General features: G+C 51.3%; 1 protein-coding gene across 1 annotated transcript; it reads right to left on the bottom strand.

Moving 5' to 3' along the window:
• Positions 1–397: 397 nt before the first annotated feature.
• LOC310650677 (DNA-binding protein RFX2-like) lies at positions 398–19796 on the bottom strand. Its single transcript, XM_083380258.1, has 10 exons — positions 19727–19796; positions 14256–14437; positions 12360–12479; positions 10731–10840; positions 8921–9039; positions 7728–7846; positions 7044–7195; positions 5219–5316; positions 2260–2409; positions 398–625 (listed from the first exon to the last, which is right to left on the bottom strand). The coding sequence occupies exons 1-10, from the start codon at positions 19793–19795 to the stop codon at positions 413–415; spliced, it is 1332 nt and encodes a 443-aa protein (XP_083236384.1). The 5' UTR covers position 19796; the 3' UTR covers positions 398–412.
• Positions 19797–20469: the final 673 nt, after the last annotated feature.

Raw genomic sequence — 20469 nt, 5'->3', positions numbered from 1 at the left:
TTGGATTTTATAAATGGATTTTAACTGTTAATCTGTATTAATTTATTACGGGTACTGTTTAATTACTTTTTAATAATTTTTAATTTTTGTATCTTGTTTTTATGTATTGCCCTGTTCACCGCCCTGAGTCCTTCGGGAGAAGGGCAGTATACAAATTAAATAAATAAATAAATAAATAAATAAATAAATAAATAAATAAATATATATATATACATGGGTGTGGGCAGGGGTTCCAACTAAACGGCACAACAACATACTTTTCCAAGGAAGAGAATCCGCTCCAAGCAGAAAGCTAGCAGATCAGACTGCAGGACCAGTCAGCTTCTCTGCCCCTCGGGCCCACGTTTCCATGCCATGGTGCATGGCCCTCTGGTCCCCGGGGGAGGAGGGGGCGGGGGGCGAGGCAGAGGGCTTACCTGTAGAAGGACCACTTCAGCAGAAACTGCCGGGCCGCCCGGGGGAAGCTGGCCGCCCCCTCGTGCGGCTTCAGCACCTGGGTGACCACCTCGTCCAGCCATCTCGCCCACTGGTCCAAGGAGCTTTGCTGCTGCAACGTCACCTTGAAATCCTGCTCCAGTTTCTGCACCAGGCCCTCCTCGCACTGGCAGACCCAGGAGGCTTGCTCCTGAGGGGGGTGGGGAGGGGGAGAGGGGGGGGAGAGACCCAGAGAAGATTGGAAGCTCAAGAGGAGACCTGTAGCTCAGGGCGGAACTGAGCCTTGAACTCAGTGCCCTCTGAGCTTGGTGCATTTCCTGCAGGTGTTTCATGACCCAAACTAAGTAACGTCATCGGTGCGAGAAGGGAAGGGGGGTGGAGGAAGCAGAGGAGGAGGAGGAGGAGGAGGAGGAGGAGGAGGAGGAAGACAATGAGGTCCTGGGTGATCTCTGAGCTTGGTGCTTTTCCTGCAGGTGTTTCATGACCCAACTAAGTAATGTCATCGGTGCGAGAAGGGAAGGGGGGTGGAGGAAGCAGAAGAGGAGGAGGAGGAAGATTTGTGCTTAGATTGTAAGCCGCCCTGAGTCTTCGGAGAAGGGCGGGATATAAATGGGATTTTTTTAAAAAAGACAATGAGGTCCTGGGTGATCTCTGAGCTTGGTGCTTTTCCTGCAGGTGTTTCATGACCCAACTAAGTAATGTCATCGGTGCGAGAAGGGAGGTGTGGGGGTAGAGGAAGAGGAGGAGGAGGAAGACAATGAGGTCCTGGGTGATCTCTGAGCTTGGTGCTTTTCCTGCAGACTTTTTATTACCCAGCTAGGTAGCTGTCAATGCTGCTAACATCGAATGTTCTTGCTTGACAAGAGATGAAGAAGCAGCCATTTCATCTGTTAAACTTGTGCATTGCTTTAAGATTGGATTAAGGTTGGGAGGGGGGAAGAGGAGGATTGTTCCTCAAGGCCATCTGAAATTAAAGAAGATAAGAACTTGGAGGGTTGTCTAAGGGAAGAGAAACTAATTCTTTCAATTAATTGGAGAATGTGATTAATGACAAAATTAGAAAGGTGGAGAATTGTGTTTTAATATATTGTGCAAGGGGTGGAGATTTCAGATTCCAGCTTCCTTCGAGCAAGCATTTGCTGGTGCATTAGGCTAATAAAGGACTTTTAAGGTAAACCATGCCTCAGAGTCACTTGAAAAGCCCAAACCTGACAGTAGCATCATCAGTACTAGGAGGGGGGGGGGAGGAAGGAGAAAGAGGAGGAGGAGGAGGAGGAGGAGGAGGAAGACAGTGGGGTCCTGGGTGAGTTTGGCGGTTTTCCTGCAGACGTTTCATTACCCAATTAGGTAGCATCATCAGCACTAGGGGGGAGGGGGGAGGAAAGGAGGAGGGAGGGAGGGAGGGAGGATGGGGGGGTCCTGGGTGATCTCTGAGCTTGGTGCTTCTCCTGCAGACTTTTCATTAGCCAACATGGTAACATCACGGCTTGCCAGCGACAGTGGGGAGTGTCGATTTTCCTCTTAGCAAGCTACCGTACCTAAACCACCCAGCCCATATTCCCTAGCGTGGATGGTGTCACCTGGCTGGGTAACGAAACGTCCGCAAGAAAACTGCCACGCCCAAAACAGAGCAACCCCCTGCCCTAATTTCAAAACTCCAAATGTTTGTGCCGAAGAAAACTCTTTTTAAGTCTCGGGGGGCATCCGACAGAAGCGCCGGATGTGATTTCCCCCACCCCAGCGGCGTGCCCGTGGCCGTGAGGCACCCCGCCTCCCTGCTCCTCCACCCCCGGGGAGACCCCCACCCCCAAGAGCTGGACGGACCTGGACGTTGGCAAAATCCACCCGGTTCAGGTCGCTGAGCATCTGGTTGATCTGCGAGGTGTTCTGGAGGACGGCCCGGGCGGCCTGGGCCAGGTGGTTCAAAGAGGTGTACCTGCGCAGGGTCTGGGCAAAGGCACTCACCACGCTCACCTGGGGGAAGAGAGCGCGTCAGGTGCCCCAGGTAGGAAGCGGGGGACAGGGAGGGGCCCCGGGGCCTCCTGTCAACCAGCAAAGGGACCCTCACGAAGCCACCCACCAGGATGTTTAAAATTGACATTGTAATTACTAGTCAAGGAGATTATAAAAACTAGTCAAGGAGAGAAGCAGGAGAAAGAAGCAACGGATGGAAACTAGTCAAGGAGAGAAGCAACCTGGAACTAAGGAGAAACTTCCTGACAGTTAGAACAACTAACCAGTGGAACAACTTGCCTCCAGAAGTGGTGAATGCTCCAACACTGGAAGTTTTTAAGAAGAGACTGGACAGCCATTTGTCCGAAATGGTACAGGGTTTCCTGCCTGAGCAGGGGGTTGGACTAGATGACCTCCAAGGTCCCTTCCAACTTATTATTATTATTATTATTAATTCAAAAGAAACTTTTTGTGTGTGTGCCCGAGATTTTGGGGGAGTGTGGGGGGGTGAAACGGAATCTTCGACTTTGGATGTGGGTGATTAGATAAAATTTGTTGTTACCGAAACGGCTCGTGCCTATCAAATACGGGGTGGTTGATAAGATCGATAACGTATCTCACCTCTGCCCCCTCCTCTCTTATTCCTGCCCCCTCACATCCCCACCCCCCCATCGTTCGAGTCGGGGCTGCGTATTTGGACTTTTGTAGTATTTTATTTATGCGGCTTCTAGGTCTTGTATAGTTTTATCTCGGTAATGCCGCAAGCCACCCGGAGTTACCCTGTGGTTAGAAACGGCTGGCCAACACACTTAACAAATAAATAAATGTAAAAGCAAACGTTGAGGCCGTGATCTCTTATTCTACTGCGCTGCTGAGCATTGGAGGTCAAGCCAACCTTTAGGGCTGGTCCCAAAGGGGTTTTTTTTTACAGGAGGCAACTGGACTTCCTTGTTTTTCCTTTGAAGACGTTTTGCTTCTCATCGCAGAGGCTTCTTCAGCTCTGACTGGACGGTGGGGAAGGGAAAGATTTATACTCCTTGCAGAGAGCTGGTCGTTTGCCTCCTTTTAGAGGGTCGTTGAGGCCATTTGAAAAGACCTCCTCTTCCTTCTTCCTCTTTTTTCTTTCCCTTTCCCGTATCCTTCACCTCTTCCTTTTTCTCCCCCTCCTCCTTTTTCTTTCTCTTTCTGTCTCTCTCTCTCCTCTCCTCCTCCTTTCCCTCCCATCTGCCTCCTCGTCTTCCTCTTTCCCTTCCACCCAAGGTGCTTTTTCAGGAGGCAAAGGGACTTTCTCTTTTTTTCTTTCTGAAGACGTTTCGCTTCTCATCCCAGAAGCTTCATCAGCTCTGACTGGATGGTGGAGAAAGGGAAGGATTTAGACTCCTCGCAGAAAAAAAACTGCTCATTTGCATTCTTTTAGAGAGTCCTTGAGGCCACCTGCAGGCTTGTCTGTGTCCTCAGGGTCAGCTGAGCGGTGCAAATGGGTGTGGAGCCTCCTTGGAACTGCCGAAAGGACCGTGTTGTACACTGGAGACTGACAAAGTCGTATCCCTCCCCTTCTGTTGAGGGAGGGTTGTTCAATTTTGACCTGCATGGCCTCTTGGTGTTGTGATTCAGGGTCAGCCTGTGGGTTCGGCAGTTGGGTCGGACGACTCAGAGGAGGAGGAGGGGGGTGTTGAAGAGCTTGCTGATGAGAGCCCTCAGGCAGGCCCCTCCCACTTGGTCACCATGGAGACCCAGCTTTGTGAGCCTGACAGTGTGGATGAAGATGACCCACAGCTGGCCCTGTTCAAGGACGCCCGACACAGGAGGCAGTCAAGTAGGAGTAAACAGAGGAAGGCTGTGGGGCTTCTCGGAAGGAGGCAGAGAGAGGCCACGCCCTGAACTCTTTATAAAGGGAATGTGTGGGGAGGGCTGGTTTGCTGAAAGCAACCGCTCAGATAGTGTTTCAAAGCTCCTGTATCTTGGTTCCTGTCTTGTTTGTTTTTTGTAGTAATAAATTTGGCAGACGTATTCCAGCCTCTTGCCATTTGTAAAGGGGTTGCCTTTTCTGCAGGGCCGGTAGCAGGCTGGAACAGAACACTTGGACCCCTTTTCAAGCCAGCGGTCCTCTCTGTCCAAATGTGGACTTTGCCGCCTTCGCAAGAGCAGCCTTTGTCCTGCAAAGGCAGGCGGGTTGCTGACTCTGCTCCTGATAGGTTGGTTCCCCTCTGTTGTGCCAAGTGCTTGTGAAGGGGTTGTTTCGTTTCCCCAATGTCCCTGTAGTCTGCTTCAGTTGGAGATGCAGACAACACGAACTCGTCCCCAACAGCCTGAGCCCGTCTTCAACAGGGAAGGCACCCAGGGCAGAAAAAAACCCCATCCTGAAGGCTCCCCACCCATTGGCACCACTCAGGCGACCCCGGGGACACGGATAATCCTCCAGGCGGCCTCAACGACTCTCAGAGAGAGTACTAATGACCAGATGACTGCAAGAGTACAAATCCTTCCATTCTCCGCCGTCCAGTCAGAGCCGAAGAGGCTTCTGACGTGAGAAGCGAAACGTCTTCAAAACAAAAACAAGCAAGGAAGTCCAGTTGCCTCCTGGGGAAAAAAAACAAAACACCTTTGGGACAACGGTGACCCGGAGGACGGAGAATCCCCACAGACCTTTATGGCTGGTCTTGGAGAACGGCTGATGCGCCAGAGGGCCGGGGAAGAAGGGGGCGCCCTGCAAACTGCACAGACTTGTGGGTTGGAATGTTGCTCCGGGGAGACCGCGGTGTCCACACACAAACACACACACACACACACAGACCTGGCCTGGGCGTGGAGAGGGTCTCTGCTTGCTTACCTTGCTCTGGACCACGGGCTGCGGGAACTCGCTCATGGCGCCCATCAGCCAGCCCTCCAGACTCTTGGCAAAGTTGCGGATGGCTTGGGTCAAGGTGCCTGCAGGGGAAGAGAACGGAGCGGCCTCAGCCGAGTCGGGGAGCCCCAGCGGGGAGACTCTCACCCGACCCTTGGTGGAAGTTTCACGTCTGCCATCTTGGACTTTGGCCCAATGGCGGCCCACAAGAGGTGCTGCTGCAGAAAAAGGGAGCTTTGAGCCTGATCTATGGGCCTGATCTAGCCACCATCGAAATCCTTGCTTGTTGTGGCACTAGCCAGATTAAAGCTTGGACCGCTGGGAAGGCCAGCGGCATCCTAGAGAAGGTCTGCAGCTCAGCTGAGTTGGGTGGTTTTCTTGCAAACATTTCATTACTTAGCACCAGCACTAAGACTTATATACCGCTTCGCAGCGCTTTTAAAGCCCTCTCTAAGCACTTTGCAGAGTCAGCATATCTGCCCCCAACAATCTGGGTCCTCCTTTTACCGACCTCAGAAGGACGGAAGGCTGAGTCAACCTTGAGCTGGTCAGGATCGAACTCCTGGCCGTGGGCAGAGTCAGCCTGCAATGCTGCGTTCTCACCACTGCGCCACCACAGGCTTAATGTTGAATTATTTGGGGCTGCTTAAATCATTTAAATTATTATCTCAATTATTGAATGAATGAATGAATGAACGAATGAACGAACCTAATCAAGAAAATAAATATTTTGTACGCCGCTTTGTTGCTGCACTTATCGCACGGTTCAAAACTTTGGCGTCCCTGTTTTCGGCTACACTTGCACACCCACAACTGAAAGCTGTGTGCAGTTTTCAGGAGACAGACCCAACCTGTAAATAGGTCATCGATTCACACAGACGTCCCTGTCTGCATTCAGCCATATTAAACTTGGCCTGCCTAGATTGTGGCGTTTCCGGCTTGCTGAGGATTGAGCTTCTAACCATTGCACCACCACGGTGCCGCTTAATTAGGAAATATCTTAAGTGGGGGGGGTGGAAGAGGAGGAGGAGGAGAATTGTGGGGTCCTTGTTGCTCACAGATGTTTCATGACCCAAGTCGGTGACATCATCAGAGCTAGAAGGGAGTGGGTTTTACTCTCTCTTTAGATACAAGTGGGTTGCCCTGTTAGTTAGTTAGGAGTATTGCTTTTCTCTTGGTAGTTCCTAGAACAGGCTATTTTCAGCAAGTCCAGAATACGCCAGAGAACTGTGCGAGACTCGAGACAAACCAGCCATCGACAGGCACAGAGAGATAAACAGCACGTACACACCGTTCAGAAAGCTAAAATGGAAACCACAAGACCAAAAGAGTGGCTGGGGAATTCTGGGAGTTGAAGTCCACCCATTTTACAGTAGCTGAGACTGAGAAACCCTGCCAGGGCAGGGAACCTGCCTTTCGGTAACCCCGAAGGGGGGTCACCCAGCCTTTGTGTAAACCCCTCCCCGTCAAAGGAGAGCCCACCGCCACACCACCAAAGCAGTATTTTTCCACCGATGAACGGGTTTACCCCCTCCCCCATTTAAACCCAGCTTCTTCTCCTGCCCTCTGGAACAACCGTGAGGGTTTTTTTCCCCAGACTCCCCCGCTAAAAAGTTCTCCACGGATTGCCCAATCCCTTAGGAGCGGGAAGCTAAAACCGAAAAACGCCACAAAGGATTCGCGGAGAGTGAAAACTCCCCGGCGGCGGAGTTTGAGCTGAACACGGAAGAGGCAGAGGGGCTTCGTGCCGAGCGTGGTAGGGAAAAGGGGGGGGAAGGCTTTGGCAAAGGACTTTGTCCCTTTCACGCACCGGGAACCGGCCGGAGGACGTCTGGGATCAGGATCTCCACCAGGGTTTGGTACAAGAGGTTGTCGCAGCTTCGCATCCAGGCCAGGACGAGCTCGTACTTGCAGAGGGCGATCAGCTTGCACCGTGGGAGGACGGCTTCGTAGGGCTCTTCGCTGCAAAAGGAAGGCAGGAGAGCCTTGTGGTCAAAGCAGCCTGGCTTCCCCCCGCCTCAGACTCCGTTCCCAGGCTCATCTCTGCGCCCCGGGCCCCCACAATTCCAGGGCGGGTTTGAAACTGGCGCAGTCCTCGCCTTACAACCACTCCTTTAGCGACCGTCCAAAGTGACGGCAGCGTTGAAAAATTAAGTGACTCTCACTAACATTTCTCACACTTAACGACCGTGGCAGCATCCCCGCGCTCATGGGATCAAAATTCAAGCCGACTCGTATTTATGACGGGTCGCAGCATCCCCGGGGGTCAAGTGACCCCCTTCAGCCACCTTCCGGCAAGTAAAGTCAATGGGGGGGGGGAAGCCAGATTCGGTTAACAACCCTGTGACTCACTTAACGGCCGCAGCGAGTCACAAGAGTCTGGCGAGAAAGGCCGTTAAAACGGGGCAAAATCCGCTTAGCAACTGTCCTGCTTAGCAACGGGTACCTGGGGGAATTGCTGTCGTAAGTCAAGGCCACCTGCTCGTGGCGTTACCTGGAGGCCCCGGGGGTGCCGGTGCCCGTCCGGCCTGGAAGGGATTCAGAATTCCAGAAGGAATGCCAGAGTTTCTCCAGGAAGGGCAGCTGCAGGCTCATCACCACCTCGACGTTGGCCTGCAGGGACAGATGCCACCCTCATCAGATCTAGATGGATTAATATTTATATGCTACCTGTATGTAAGAGAGTAGGCCTACACATATGTTGTAGGGAGCATGTTTAAAATGTGTTAGGTACAGTATGTGTACATGTTGAGAGCAAGGAACTAAATTTCATTTCTAATGTGTGCCGTTGTGCCCACAGTAAAAAATGACAATAAAGGTCTATCTATCTATCTATCTATCTATCTATCTATCTATCTATCTATCTATCTATCTATCTATCTATCTATCTATCTATCTATCTATCTACTGTATCTATCTATCTATCTATCTATCTATCTATCTATCTATCTATCTATCTATCTATCTATCTATCTATCTATCTATCTATCTATCTATCTACCTACCTACCTACCTACCTATCTATCTATCTATCTATCTATCTATCTATCTATCTATCTATCATCTATCTATCTATCTATCTATCTATCTATCTATCTATCTATCTATCTATCTATCTATCTATCTATCTATCTATCTATCTACTGTATCTATCTATCTATCTATCTATCTATCTATCTATCTATCTATCTATCTATCTATCTATCTATCTATCTACCTACCTACCTACCTACCTACCTACCTACCTACCTACCTACCTACCTATCTATCTATCTATCTATCTATCTATCTATCTATCTATCTATCTATCTATCTATCTATCTATCTATCTATCTATTTGAATATTTATCTAATCTATCTATCTGCATATCTATTTGCATATCTATCTATCTATCTATCTATCATCTATCTATCTATCTATCTATCTATCTATCTATCTATCTATCTATCATCTATCTATCTATCATCTATCTATCTATCTATCTATCTATCTATTTGCATATCTATCTAATGTATCTATCTATCTGTATCTGTATCTGTCTGTCTGTCTGTCTGTCTGTGGTTGTGGGTCCCAGTGGGGGAGACTTAGAGAGAGAGAGAGATGCTGCCCCATGGCGAGGTAAATGGGGGGGGCCCTCCCAGGCAGGTCCCCTCCAAAGGTGGCCCCCGGGGGGGCATGAGAATCACCTCGCAGTGCCGGCGGTAGAAGAGCTCCAGAGCCTGCAGGTCGCTGGCCTCGATCCCCTCCTGCAGGAGGACGGTTTCCGGATTCAGGACCGGGAATTCGGGCAGGACGTGAGTGACGTCTGCGGGACAAGGGAGAAAAAAAGAAAACCAGTTTGGGAGGGTTTTTTTTGTTTTGTGTACAGGAATATGGGAAAAGCTCAGGGGGATCTTCAGCCAACACAACACAGGCGCAACACTTCAAACCCACAAACACACCAAGGCAGAAGCTTGCCCACCCCAAGGATGAAACACCCAGACGCAAACTGAGCAACGTGGCGTGTGCAGTACAGTGCAGGGAGACCGTGCAGATCTCTGCACTGGGGAAACGAAACAACCGCTCCACAAACGCTTGGCGCAACGGAGGAGAACCAACCCATCGGGAGCAGAGTCAGCAACCCGTCTGCCTTTACAGGACGAAGGCCGCTATTGCGAAGGCAGCAAAGTCCACATTCTGGATAGAGAGGACCGGTGGCTTGAGAGGGGGGTCCAAATTGAACGGCCCTCTCTCAATGGGGGGTGGGGGGTGGGATACGACACCGTCAATCTCCAGTGTACAACGTGGTCCTTTCCGCACTTCCAAGGAGGCTCTACCCCCATTTGCACCCCTCAGGTGACCTCGAGGACACGGAGATAAACCTCCAGGTGGCCTCAACGGCTCTCTACAAGGATGCAAATGACCGGCTGTCTGCGAGGAGTATAAATCCTTCCATTTCCCCACCATCCGGTCAGAGCCGAAGAAGCTTCTGGGATGAGAAGCGAAACGTCTTCAAAGGAAAAACGAGGAAGTCCAGTTTCCTCCTGGAAAAAGCGTCCTTGGGATAACTATGACCTGGTTGACTGGAGAGTCTCCAGAGACGTGCACCACTGTCGTTATCAGGATCCGTACGAAGCGGTTCTGGTGAATGTGGCCAATTTTTTTTATACCGTCTGCAAAATTAGGCAGACGCTAACTGCCCACTGATAATCTACCAATCTTTGTTAATATGTTACAGCCGAGACCCAAATTTCCACTTTGCCTCATTTTACGACCTTTCTTGCCACTGTTGTTAAGGGAATCGCTGCCGTCGTGAACTTAGCAACGACGCGGTCGTTAAGTGGATCTGGATTCCCCGTTGACTTTGCTTCTCGTGACCCTGGGACGCCGCAAAGCGTCATAAACACGAGTCAGCTGCCCAGCTCTGAATTTTGAACACGTGACCCTGAGGCAGGGGTAGGCAACCTGGGCTCTTTTAAGATTAGCTGGCTCAGGAATTCTGGGAGTTGAAGTCCACCAGTCATAAAAGAGCCCAGGTTGCCTACCCCTGCCCTGGGGGATGCTGCAACGGTCGTAAGCGTGAGGAACGGTCATAAGTCTTTTTTTTTTTCCCCAGTGCCTTCGTAACTTCGGACGGTCCCTCGACGGACGGCGGGATTAGCTGTGCTCCAAAGCTTTGCACAAATCCGCTCGCCGGCCAGGGTGCAAATTTATTTACGTATTAAATTTACACGCCGTCCACTTCCCAGGCCTTCAGCTTCCTGGGACCCCCCCCCCCACACGCCCAACTCCGGAAGGCTTCTGCCAAAGCGGCTGCGTTTTTTCATCCCTCGGCTCGGCACGGGGAGAGGGGGCTGCCGATAAATTTAATAAGTAATCAGAATCAGACAAAATCTTAAGTTGTTTTTTTTTGGGGGGGGGGGTGTTTTCCTGTGAAAGCAAGCTGGCGGCACACCAGGTTGAAGAGGCGGCCAGGAAGAGCGGCAGGGACTCGGATGCCCCGGAAACTTTTCTCACCGATGTACTGCTGGTGGTGCTGACACTGGGCAGCCACGGACTCCTCGGGGGTGGGGGAGCTGATGGCCCCCCCCTCAGTTGCGCCGTCCAACCTCTGGGAAGGCCGGTACCTGCAGAACGAAAGAGGGGCAAGAGCTGCGTTTACCTTGAGGAGCAGCGGCGGGGGCTTCTCAAGGGAGGAAGATTCACAGAGTAACCGAGCTGGAAAGGGACCTCAGAGGTCATCTAGTCCGACCCCCTTCCCGAGCAGGAGACCCTTACGGAATCACGGAATGACAGAGCTGGAAAGGGACCTTGGAGGTCATCTAGTCCAGCTCCCCTGCCCGAGCAGGAGACCCTTACGGAATCACGGAATGACAGAGTTGGAAGGGACCTTGGAGGTCATCTAGTCCGAACCCCTGCCGAGCAGGAGACCCTTACGGAATCACGGAATGACAGAGCTGGAAGGGACCTTGGAGGTCATCTAGTCCGACCCCCTGCCCGAGCAGGAGACCCTTACGGAATCACGGAATGACAGAGTTGGAAGGGACCTTGGAGGTCATCTAGTCCAACCCCCTGCCCGAGCAGGAGACCCTTACGGAATCACGGAATGACAGAGCCGGAAGGGACCTTGGAGGTCATCTAGTCCGACCCCCTGCCCGAGCAGGAGACCCTTACGGAATCACGGAATGACAGAGTTGGAAGGGACCTTGGAGGTCATCTAGTCCGACCCCCTGCCCGAGCAGGAGATCCTTACGGAATCACGGAATGACAGAGCTGGAAGGGACCTTGGAGGTCATCTAGTCCGACCCCCTGCCCGAGCAGGAGACCCTATACCATTTCAGAGAAATGGTTGCCCATTCTCTTCTTAACAACCTCCACCCACAACTTCTGGTGGCAAGCCGTTCCACGGGTTAATTGTCCTCACTGTCAGGAAATTTCTCCTTAGTTCCAGGTTGCTTCTCTCCTTGACGAGTTTCCACCTGTTGCTTCTTGTTCTGCCCTCTGTGTGGGCAATAGTATAACAGAATAACAGAGTTGGAAGGGACCTTGGAGGTCTTCTAGTCCAACCCCCTGCTCAGGCAGGAGGACCCTATGCCTGTTTCAGACAGGTGGCTGTCCAACCTTGGCTGAAAAACTTCCAGCCATGGATCACCTGTGACTTCTGGTGGCAGGTTGTTCCACTGATCAATTGGTCTCACGGTTAGGAAATTTCTCCTTGGTTCTAGGTTGGGTTCCCCTTGGATAAGTTTCCACCTGTTACTCTTTCTCCTGCCTTCAGGTGCTTTGGAAAGTAGGTTGATCCCTAGGTGTCTGTGTGTGAGAGTGTGTGTCTGTGTGTGTGTGTGGGGGGAACAGCTGGTCCGACGAAACTTCTGGAAGCTCCCAATTTCCTTGAGGGAAGCCGGGCACACACGGGCTTTCTGGCTGCAGTGATGGGGCTTGTAGTTGCACACCTGACCTACCATTTTGAGGAAGCCACCCTAAGAGCGTGAAATTACTTCTCTTCGGGCTCCGCGTCTTCGTCTCCTCCTGCCCCGGTTTGAAAGGCCTTCCGTCTTTCCAAACATCCCCGTTCCCCCGGGCAGTTCCACGAGGACTAGCAACTTGTCCCAGCCCAAGAGGTGTCGCTAAGGGCCGGGCTCCTACCTCTGCTTCTGGTGGGCTGGCTGCTGCCTCATGGCCATGTACTGGGCGTCTTCCTGCAGGCGGTTCAGGGGCGACTCCGGCTTGAGACGGATCCCATAGTAATGGTACTTGGAGTTCCCCCTGCGGAGGATAATGGGCAACGGGTTACTTCCAAGGAGGGGAATGGGCTTCTGGGGTTTGATGGGGGAGAGGGCTCTGCAAATCCACCCCTCCCCGCAAAAATCCTTCCTGGACGTTGGCCACCCCCCCCCATCCCCACTTGGCAACAGGCTGGCGCCACCGAGGGTCTCGGCCTTGGTGTCCTTGACTTACAACCACTTGTTCGAAGTTACGACTGAAAACAAAGTGGCCTATGAACTGATCTTTCCCCACTTATAGGACCGTGGCGGCATCCCTGCAGTCATGGGATGAAAAATTCGGGCACTTGGCAAGCGGCTCCTATTTATTAACTGTTTATTGTTATTGTTGTTGTTGTTAAATTCATTGGCTGGTTCTTTCGCCATGCTACTCAAGGGCTGTTAAAAACTATAAACCCTAACACACACACCCCAAAATAAAATAAAAAATAAAAAGGAAGTTTAAACAAAGCGTTGCGGCATCCTGGGATCACCCAATCGCCATTTGCGACCGCCCCCCCCTGTCCCCGGGCCGGCTTCCGAATAGGAAAGTCAGTGGGGGAAGCTGGATTCGCTTAACGACTGCACGATTCGCTTAACAACCGCATGCGATTCGCTTGACATCCCTGGCCAAAAAGGTTGCGAAATGGGGCTTGCGTGTGTGTGTGCGCGCGACTCACTTAACAAGTGTCTCGCTTAGCCGCGGAAATTTGGGTGCCGATTGCGGTCGTTGAGTCGACCACATTTGGAGGCCGAAAAGATCTCAGGAGCTCCCCCCGCTGGACAGATTGGACTCCTGCAGTCTACATCCTCGTTACCCTCTTCCTCCTGGAGGGGGCGCCATGACATCACGCCTCCTTCTGATGAAATCATCGTGCAAGTGACATGATGATGCCCACGAGGGTTTAGAAGACACGAAACCCCCCCCTTGACCTGCACTTTCCCACAGTTCCCTGCAGCAAAGGCCGGGAAATCCTTCTGGAAAAGCAGCTCGGAAGCCGTAGAAAAAGGCTTTTAAAAAAATAGGCTGGTACAGAAGCAGAAAAGCACCCTGAATGGCTCGCAAAACAGCACCCACAACTCAGCTCGGCCTTTCCGGGCTTGGAGCTGCTAAATATCCAGTGGTGGTGGTGGTCAAAAAGGGCAAGATGGCAGCTGCCGAAGGGGCGGGGTTTCCCTGAGGAAGTGGACCGCCCCCAAATATCCAGGGTCTCTCCCCGGCCCCCAACCCTTGCCAGACCGGAATGGGACAATTTGCCGCAGCCAACCCACTGCGGCCAACTTGCTGTGGGACAATTCAACAAATTCAATTTAATTAAGAGCCTTTGGTGGAGCAGTGGGCAAATGCCTCCTTAAGTAACACCAGCTGCCTGCAATTAGTGCAGGTTCGCATCCCACCAGGCTCAAGGTTGATTCAGCCTTCCATCCTTCCGAGGTAGGTAAAATGAGGACCCAGATTGTTGGGGGCAATTAAGCTGACTTTGTAATAATGCCGCTTGGGGGGGGGAAGCCCTAATAAGCAGGCATTATTACATAGAATGAAGGCTACTGCTAAGCTTGTAAGCCGCCCTGAGTCTTCAGAGAAGGGCGGGATATAAATGGGATTAAAAAATATATATTTAAAATAATTTTTAAAAAAACTTCTTAATTTTTGCCATTTCATTCCGTCCCTCCTTTGGCACCCGTTTTTTAGCGATTCTATCCCACTAATATCTGCCTTTGATATTAGTGCCGCTCTTGTCCCGCGGAGAGTCGTCCCAGACCCCCCCCCCTTGCAGACCTGGTGCCCAGCCGACGCGTCCTCAGGCCCATGAAGACCGAGCGGATCAGCTTCCCGAAAGAAGCGGCGTTCACCGGATCCAGCTTGTGCTCCTGGCAGTGACGCAGGTAATGGTTGTAGAGGGAGCTGCGTGGCAGGCTGACCCCTTCCGCCGTCTCGTAGTTGTCCAGCAGCCACTGCAACTGCTTGGAGGAAGGGGAGACGGGGGTGAGAGAGGGGAGGGGAGGGGAGGAGAAGGGAAGAGAAGAGAGACAAAAGAGAAGAGAGAAAAAAGAAGAGAAAAAAGAGAAACGAGGAAAGAGAAAAAAGAGAAAAAAGAAAAGAGAGAAAAGAGAGAAAAGAGAAAAAAGAGAGAAAAAAGAAAAGAGAAGAGAAAAGAGAAAAAAGAGAAAAAAAGAAAGAAGAGAGAAAAGAGAAAAAAAGAAAAAAGAGAAGAGAAAAGAGAAAAAAAGAAAAGAGAAGAGAGAAGAGAAAAAAGAAAAGAGAAGAGAAAAGAGAAAAAAGAGAAAAGAGAGAAAAGAGGAAAGAGAAAAAAGAAGAGAAAGATAAAAGAGAGAAAAAAGAGAGAAAAGAGAACAAAGAAAAGAGAACAAAAAGGAGAAAAAAGAGTAAAGAGAAAAAAGAGTAAAGAGAAAAAAGAGAAAAGAGAGAAAAGAGAAAAGAAAAAAGAAAAGAGAAAAGAGAGAAAAGAGAGAAAAGAGAAAAAAGAGAAGAGAAAAAAGAGAAAAGAGAGAAAAGAGAGAAAAGAGAAAAAAGAGAAAAAAGAGAAAAGAGAAAAGAGAAAAAAGAGAGAAAAAAGAGAAGAGAAGAGAAAAGAGAGAAGACAGAAAAGAGAAAAGAGAGAAAAGAGAAAAAAGAAAAGAGAAAAAAGAGAGAAAAGAGAAAAAAGAGAAAAGAGAAAAGAGAAAAAAGAGAAAAGAGAAAAAAAAGAAAAAAGAAAAGAGAAAAGAGAAGAGAGAAAAGAGAAAAGAGAAAAAAGAAGAGAAAAGAAAGAAAAGAGAAAGAAAAGAAAGAAAAGAGAAAAAAGAAAAAAGAAGAGAAAAAAGAGAGAAAAGAGAAGAGAGAAAAGAGAAAAGAGAGAAAAAAGAAAAGAGAAGAGAAAAGAGGAAAAAAGAAAAGAGAAAAGAGAGAAAAGAGGAAAAAAGAAGAGAAGAGAAGAGAAGAGAAAAGAGAAAAGAGGAAAGAGGAAAAAAGAAAAGAGAAGAGAAAAGAGAGAAAAGAGAAAAAAGAAAAGAGAAAAAAGAGAGAAAAAGAAAAGAGGAAAGATAAAAAAGAGAAAAGAAAAAAGAGAAAAGAGAAAAAAGAGAGAAAAAAGAAAAGAGAAGAGAAAAAAGAGAAAAAAGAGAAGAGAAAAAAGAGAAAAAAGAAAAGAGAGAAAAGAGAGAAAAGAGAAAAGAGAGAAAAGAGAGAAAAGAGAAAAAAGAGAAAAAAGAGAAAAAAGAAAAAAAGAGAAAAAAAGAAAAGAGAAGAGAGAAAAGAGAAAAAAGAAAAGAGAGAAAAGAGAGAAAAGAGAGAAAAGAGGAAAAAAAAAGTGCAGGCCGGATCAGAGGCTGGACCGTCCGAAAGAGGAGCTGACCAGCTCTGGACATATCCAAAACCCGGAGGCGGCTGGCATCTCAGTCTCCTGGGGGGGAGGAGGAGGGGGGTCACCTTCCGGGCTCCCCCCACGACCAGACCCCCTCTTTTCACCCTCCGCCCGCCCCCCTCCCTCCCGGGGGCCGTGCCCCGCTCCGCAGGACAGGCCGAGGCTGGGAACATCCATCTGGACCGCTGGTGGACAGAGCGTAGTACCGGGGCTCTCGAATTACAAGCGTTTACTTAGCGACCGTTCCAAGTTACAACGGCAATGAAGAATAGTAACCCATGACCGTTTTTCACAGCATCCCCCTGGTCACGTGATCAACAGTCAGACGCTTGGCAACCGGTTTCTATTTATGACGGTTGCCGTGTCCCGGGGTCACGGGATCCTCTTTTGTGGCCGTCTGACACGCAAAGTCAATGGGGAAGCTGGATCCACTTCACAACCGGGTGACTAATTTATCAACTGCGGTGATTCACTTAATAGCCGTGGCAAGGAAGGTCGTAAAATGGGGGCAAATCTCCACTTAACAAATGTCTCACTTAAGAACAGAAATTGTGGGCCCAATTGCGCTCGTAAATCGAGGACTAACTATATTGCAGGCCAGGGGCCTTCAAACCTGGCCCTTTGATGACTTGCGGACTTCAACTCCCAGAATTCCTCAGCTGCTGAGGAATTCTGAGAGTTGAGGTCCGCAAGTCATCAAAGGGCCAGGTTTGAAGGCCCCTGTTGTAGGCAATCTCTGCCTTCCACTGCCAGCAGTTCGATCCTGACCGGCTCCAGGTCGACTTCCGTCCTTCTGAGGTCGGTAAAACGAGGACCCAGATTGCTGGGGACAAAGATGCTGACTCTGTAAATCGCTTCAACCCCATGGAGAAGTGGAGAAGTGGTCCCCAACCTTTCCACCTTGGCAGCCCTCCCCGCCGCGGGCAGGGGGGCGTGTGGATGGCAGGTGTATGTCCGCATGCCCTCCGTTCACACGCGAGCAGAAGGGCCCACTGCTCGTGCGAGTGGAGCTTTGCCCGTGCGCGACTGCCCGTCGCCCGTGCAACCTTGTTTGATGCAGGCCACGGCCAGGGCGTTGGGGACCCTTGCCGTGGAGTAGCTGATGTTCCCCACCACCACCAATGCATCCCACCAACCCAGCAGAGGCCAGGCGTAGCAGCTGAGCCTCAGGGGCGAAGGGAAGGGGGAGGCAGGCGCAAGGGCAGAGAAAGAGGCAGGGGTCCCCGAGTGAGGAAGAGAGAAGGCCAAAAGGGGTGGGGGGCTCCTGAGTAGGAAAGGGGGGGCTGTTAGAAGCCAAGAGGAAAGAGACGAGGCCGCGGAGGCGTCTCTCCGGCTTGATGTCAGGGCCAACGGAGACAGGCAGGTGTCACGGCTGACTCACTACGCAGCCCCGTTTGCAAAAAAAACCCTACAACTGTAAGTGGGGGGGCAGCTAATAATAATAATAGTAGCAATAATAGTAGTAAGGTAAAGGTAAAGGTAAAGGTAAAGGTTGCCCTGCACACGCGTGCTAGTCGTTTCCGACTCTAGGGGCTGGTGCTCATCTCCGTTTCAGAGCCGAAGAGCCAGCACTTGTCCGAGGACGTCTCCGTGGTCATGTGGCCGGCATGACTGGATGCCAAAGGCGCACGGAACGCTGTTACCTTCCCACCGGAGTGGTCCCTATTTTTCTACTTGCATTTTTACGTGCTTTCGGACTGCTAGGTTGGCAGAAGCTGGGACGAGTCACAGGCGCTCACTCTGCTACGCGGCACTCGGGATTCGACCCGCCAAACTGCCAACCTTCTGATCGACAAGCTCAGCGTCCTAACCCACTGAGCCACCGCGTCCCTAACAGTACTACTACTACTACTACTACTACTAATAATAATAATAATAATAATAATGTTGGAAGGGACCTTAGAGGTCATCTATGGTCCCTTCCAACATCATCACCATCATCATTATTATTATTAGCCCCCCCCCACTTGCAGTTGTAGTTGGGTTTTTTTGCAAACAGGGCTGCATAGCGAGTCAGCCATGACATCTTGGGAGGGAACTCTGGAATGCAAACTTCCTGACAGTTGGCACAATTAACCAGTGGAACCACCTGCCTCCAGAAGCGGTGAATGCTCTTAACACTGGAAGTTTTCAAGAAGAGGCTAAGCAGCCATTTGTCTGACATGGTACAGGGTTTCCTGCCTGAGCAGGGGGTTGGACTAGATGACCTCCAAGGTCCCTTCCAACATTATTATTATTATTATTATTATTATTATTATTATGTATTATTATTATTATTATTATTATTATTATTATTATTATTATTATTGTGTGTTCCGCCTGGAAGCCTCAGACAGACCCAGCGACGCAAGGCTACCGGCTGGGAACCTCCGCGGCAGACAGGCCAAAATAAAAGCGGAGGCCACCGGTTGGTGGACAAGGCACAGCGGGAGACCCAGGGGCGAAAGCGAAAGTTGCCCCAGGTTGCGGTGGTGGGAAAAGGCCAGCCCTGGAATGCTTCCTCCTTCTGGAGGGAGGCGGAATCTTCGGCAGAGTTGTACTCTCCGTCAAATGGGAAACCAAAAGGTCCCAGGAATCGGTTTTGCGGTCGAAGCGCCTGGACAGCGGGCGTCCTTCCATCCGACCCCGGGAATAGCGAGGCCGGTCTCCCGGATGGGAGGGGGAAGCCCAGGGATGGCTCTGTTCTCCTTCCCAAAGCACTGAGGACGGTCCCTAGTCGGGTCACGAAAAGGTCTGCAGGGGGACCACCCAGCTCAGAGAGCACCAAAGACTCCTCCTCCCTTTCTCCTCCTCTTCCACTGCGAAAAACTACACTTCCTTCTAGCGCTGACGACGTTACCTAGCTGGGTCCTGAAACGTCTGCAAGAGATCCGCCAGGCTCAGAGATCAATAAAGAGCCCAGAATCCCCCTGCTCTTCTCCGCAAGCCCCACTCCCTTCTTGCACGGATGACGTTCCCTAGCTGGGCAAGGAAACGTCTGAAAGGAAGCCACGCAGTTCAGAGATCGCCAAGGACCCCACAGTCCTCCTGCTCCTCCTCCTAGACCTCAAAGTCTTCCTCCTCCTCCTCCTCCTCCTCCCTGCAAATCGCACTGCCTAGTAGGACTGATGATGTTCCCTAGCTGGGTCATGAAACGTCTGAAAGGAAACCACTCAGTTCAGAGATCATCAAGGACCCACAGTCCTCCTCCTCCTCCTCCTAGACCTCAAAGTCTTCCTCCTCCTCCTCCTCCTCCTCCTCCTCCTCCTCCTCCTCCTCCTCCTCCTCCCTGCAAATCACACTGCCTAGTAGGACTGATGTTCCCTAGCTGGGTCATGAAACGTCTGCAAGAAAGCTACCCAGCTCAGACAGCACCAAGGACCCCACTGTCGTCATCCTCCTCCTCCTCCTCCTCCTCTCGCAAACCCCCTCCCTCCCTTCTAGCACTGATGACGTTCCCTAGTTGGGTCATGAAACGTCTGGAAGGCAACCACCCGGCTCAGAGAGCTCCGTCGAGAATTCCACCCTGAACTACGAATCTTCTTCTCTTGCTAAGACTCAGCAGCTGAAGGACGAGGGCCAAGGACCAGATGCGCCAGCCCAGCAGCGCAGACGCAACAACAGACCCCTGGGGCTGACTTGGCTAATGGCGGCTTCCCCTTCTGCTTGTCGGGGGCTTCTGGCCTGGCCTGATAGGAGGGGTCCACCTTGACCCAGGACTTTGGCCACGGGTCCGGCTGGGCAGCCCAAAAGAGGTTGGCTTCCAGGACATCTGCCTGAGCCACGGGTGGCATCGGCCCCTGGCCCACGCCAGCCCACCCTGGGTGACACTCCTCCTCCTCCTCAGGGGCCGGGGGTGGGGGTGGGGTGGGGAGATGGGGAGGGGGGGAGGACAATCCAAACTTACATGGCTGTTCAGGAGGGCGCTTTTGTGCGACGTAATGCCTTCGTTTTTTTGGAGGTTTTCAATGGCCATTTCGAGCTAGCCAAAGGAAGGCGGGCGGAGAGAGAAAGAGAAACAGGGAGAGAAAAAGCAAATCAGACACGGGGCATCGGCACCAGAGCTGCCCTCCGGGGGGCTGGGGGGGCTGGGGGGGCGGGTTTCTCCCCCAAACGGGCCAAGCGAAACGTCGGAAGGGAGCAGAGGGTTAGTGTGTCAGAGAGACGAGGGCAGGGCGCAGCCTGGCATGCAAAGGACGCCACGCGGCAACGGCAGCAAAGGCAAAAGGACGGGGGCGGGGGGGGGGGAGGGGGGGAGAACGGAGGAAGGGGGGGGCATCTGCTTGCGACTTGCACAGAGGGCCAAGTTTCTAGCCCTCGGGGATTTCAAAAGGCCATCCTTTCCCAGGAGTCAAGCGCGACTTCCCAGGGATTTCGTTCTGTAGCCACATTTCTGTGGTCCTCTTGGCGACGCAGCCAAAGTGGTTGCCCGGGGCTCGGTCACCACTCTGGTTTAGCTCAACAGATCCGGGGACACCTTACAGGGGTGGCGCTCTCTGAGCTGGGTGGTTTTTCTTGCAGACGTTTCGTGAGCAAAACACTGATGATGTCACCTAGCTGGGCCATGAAACGTCTGGAAGAAAAGTACCCAGCTCAGACAGCAACAAGGACCCCACAGTTGTCCTCTGCTCCTCCTCCTCCTATACCCCC

This window comes from Vipera ursinii, assembly GCF_947247035.1.
Source record: "Vipera ursinii genome assembly, contig: scaffold_400, whole genome shotgun sequence".
Lineage (NCBI taxonomy): Eukaryota > Metazoa > Chordata > Lepidosauria > Squamata > Viperidae > Vipera > Vipera ursinii.
The sequence above is the reverse complement of the archived record's forward strand: the minus strand, read 5'-3'. Positions and strand labels throughout refer to the sequence as shown.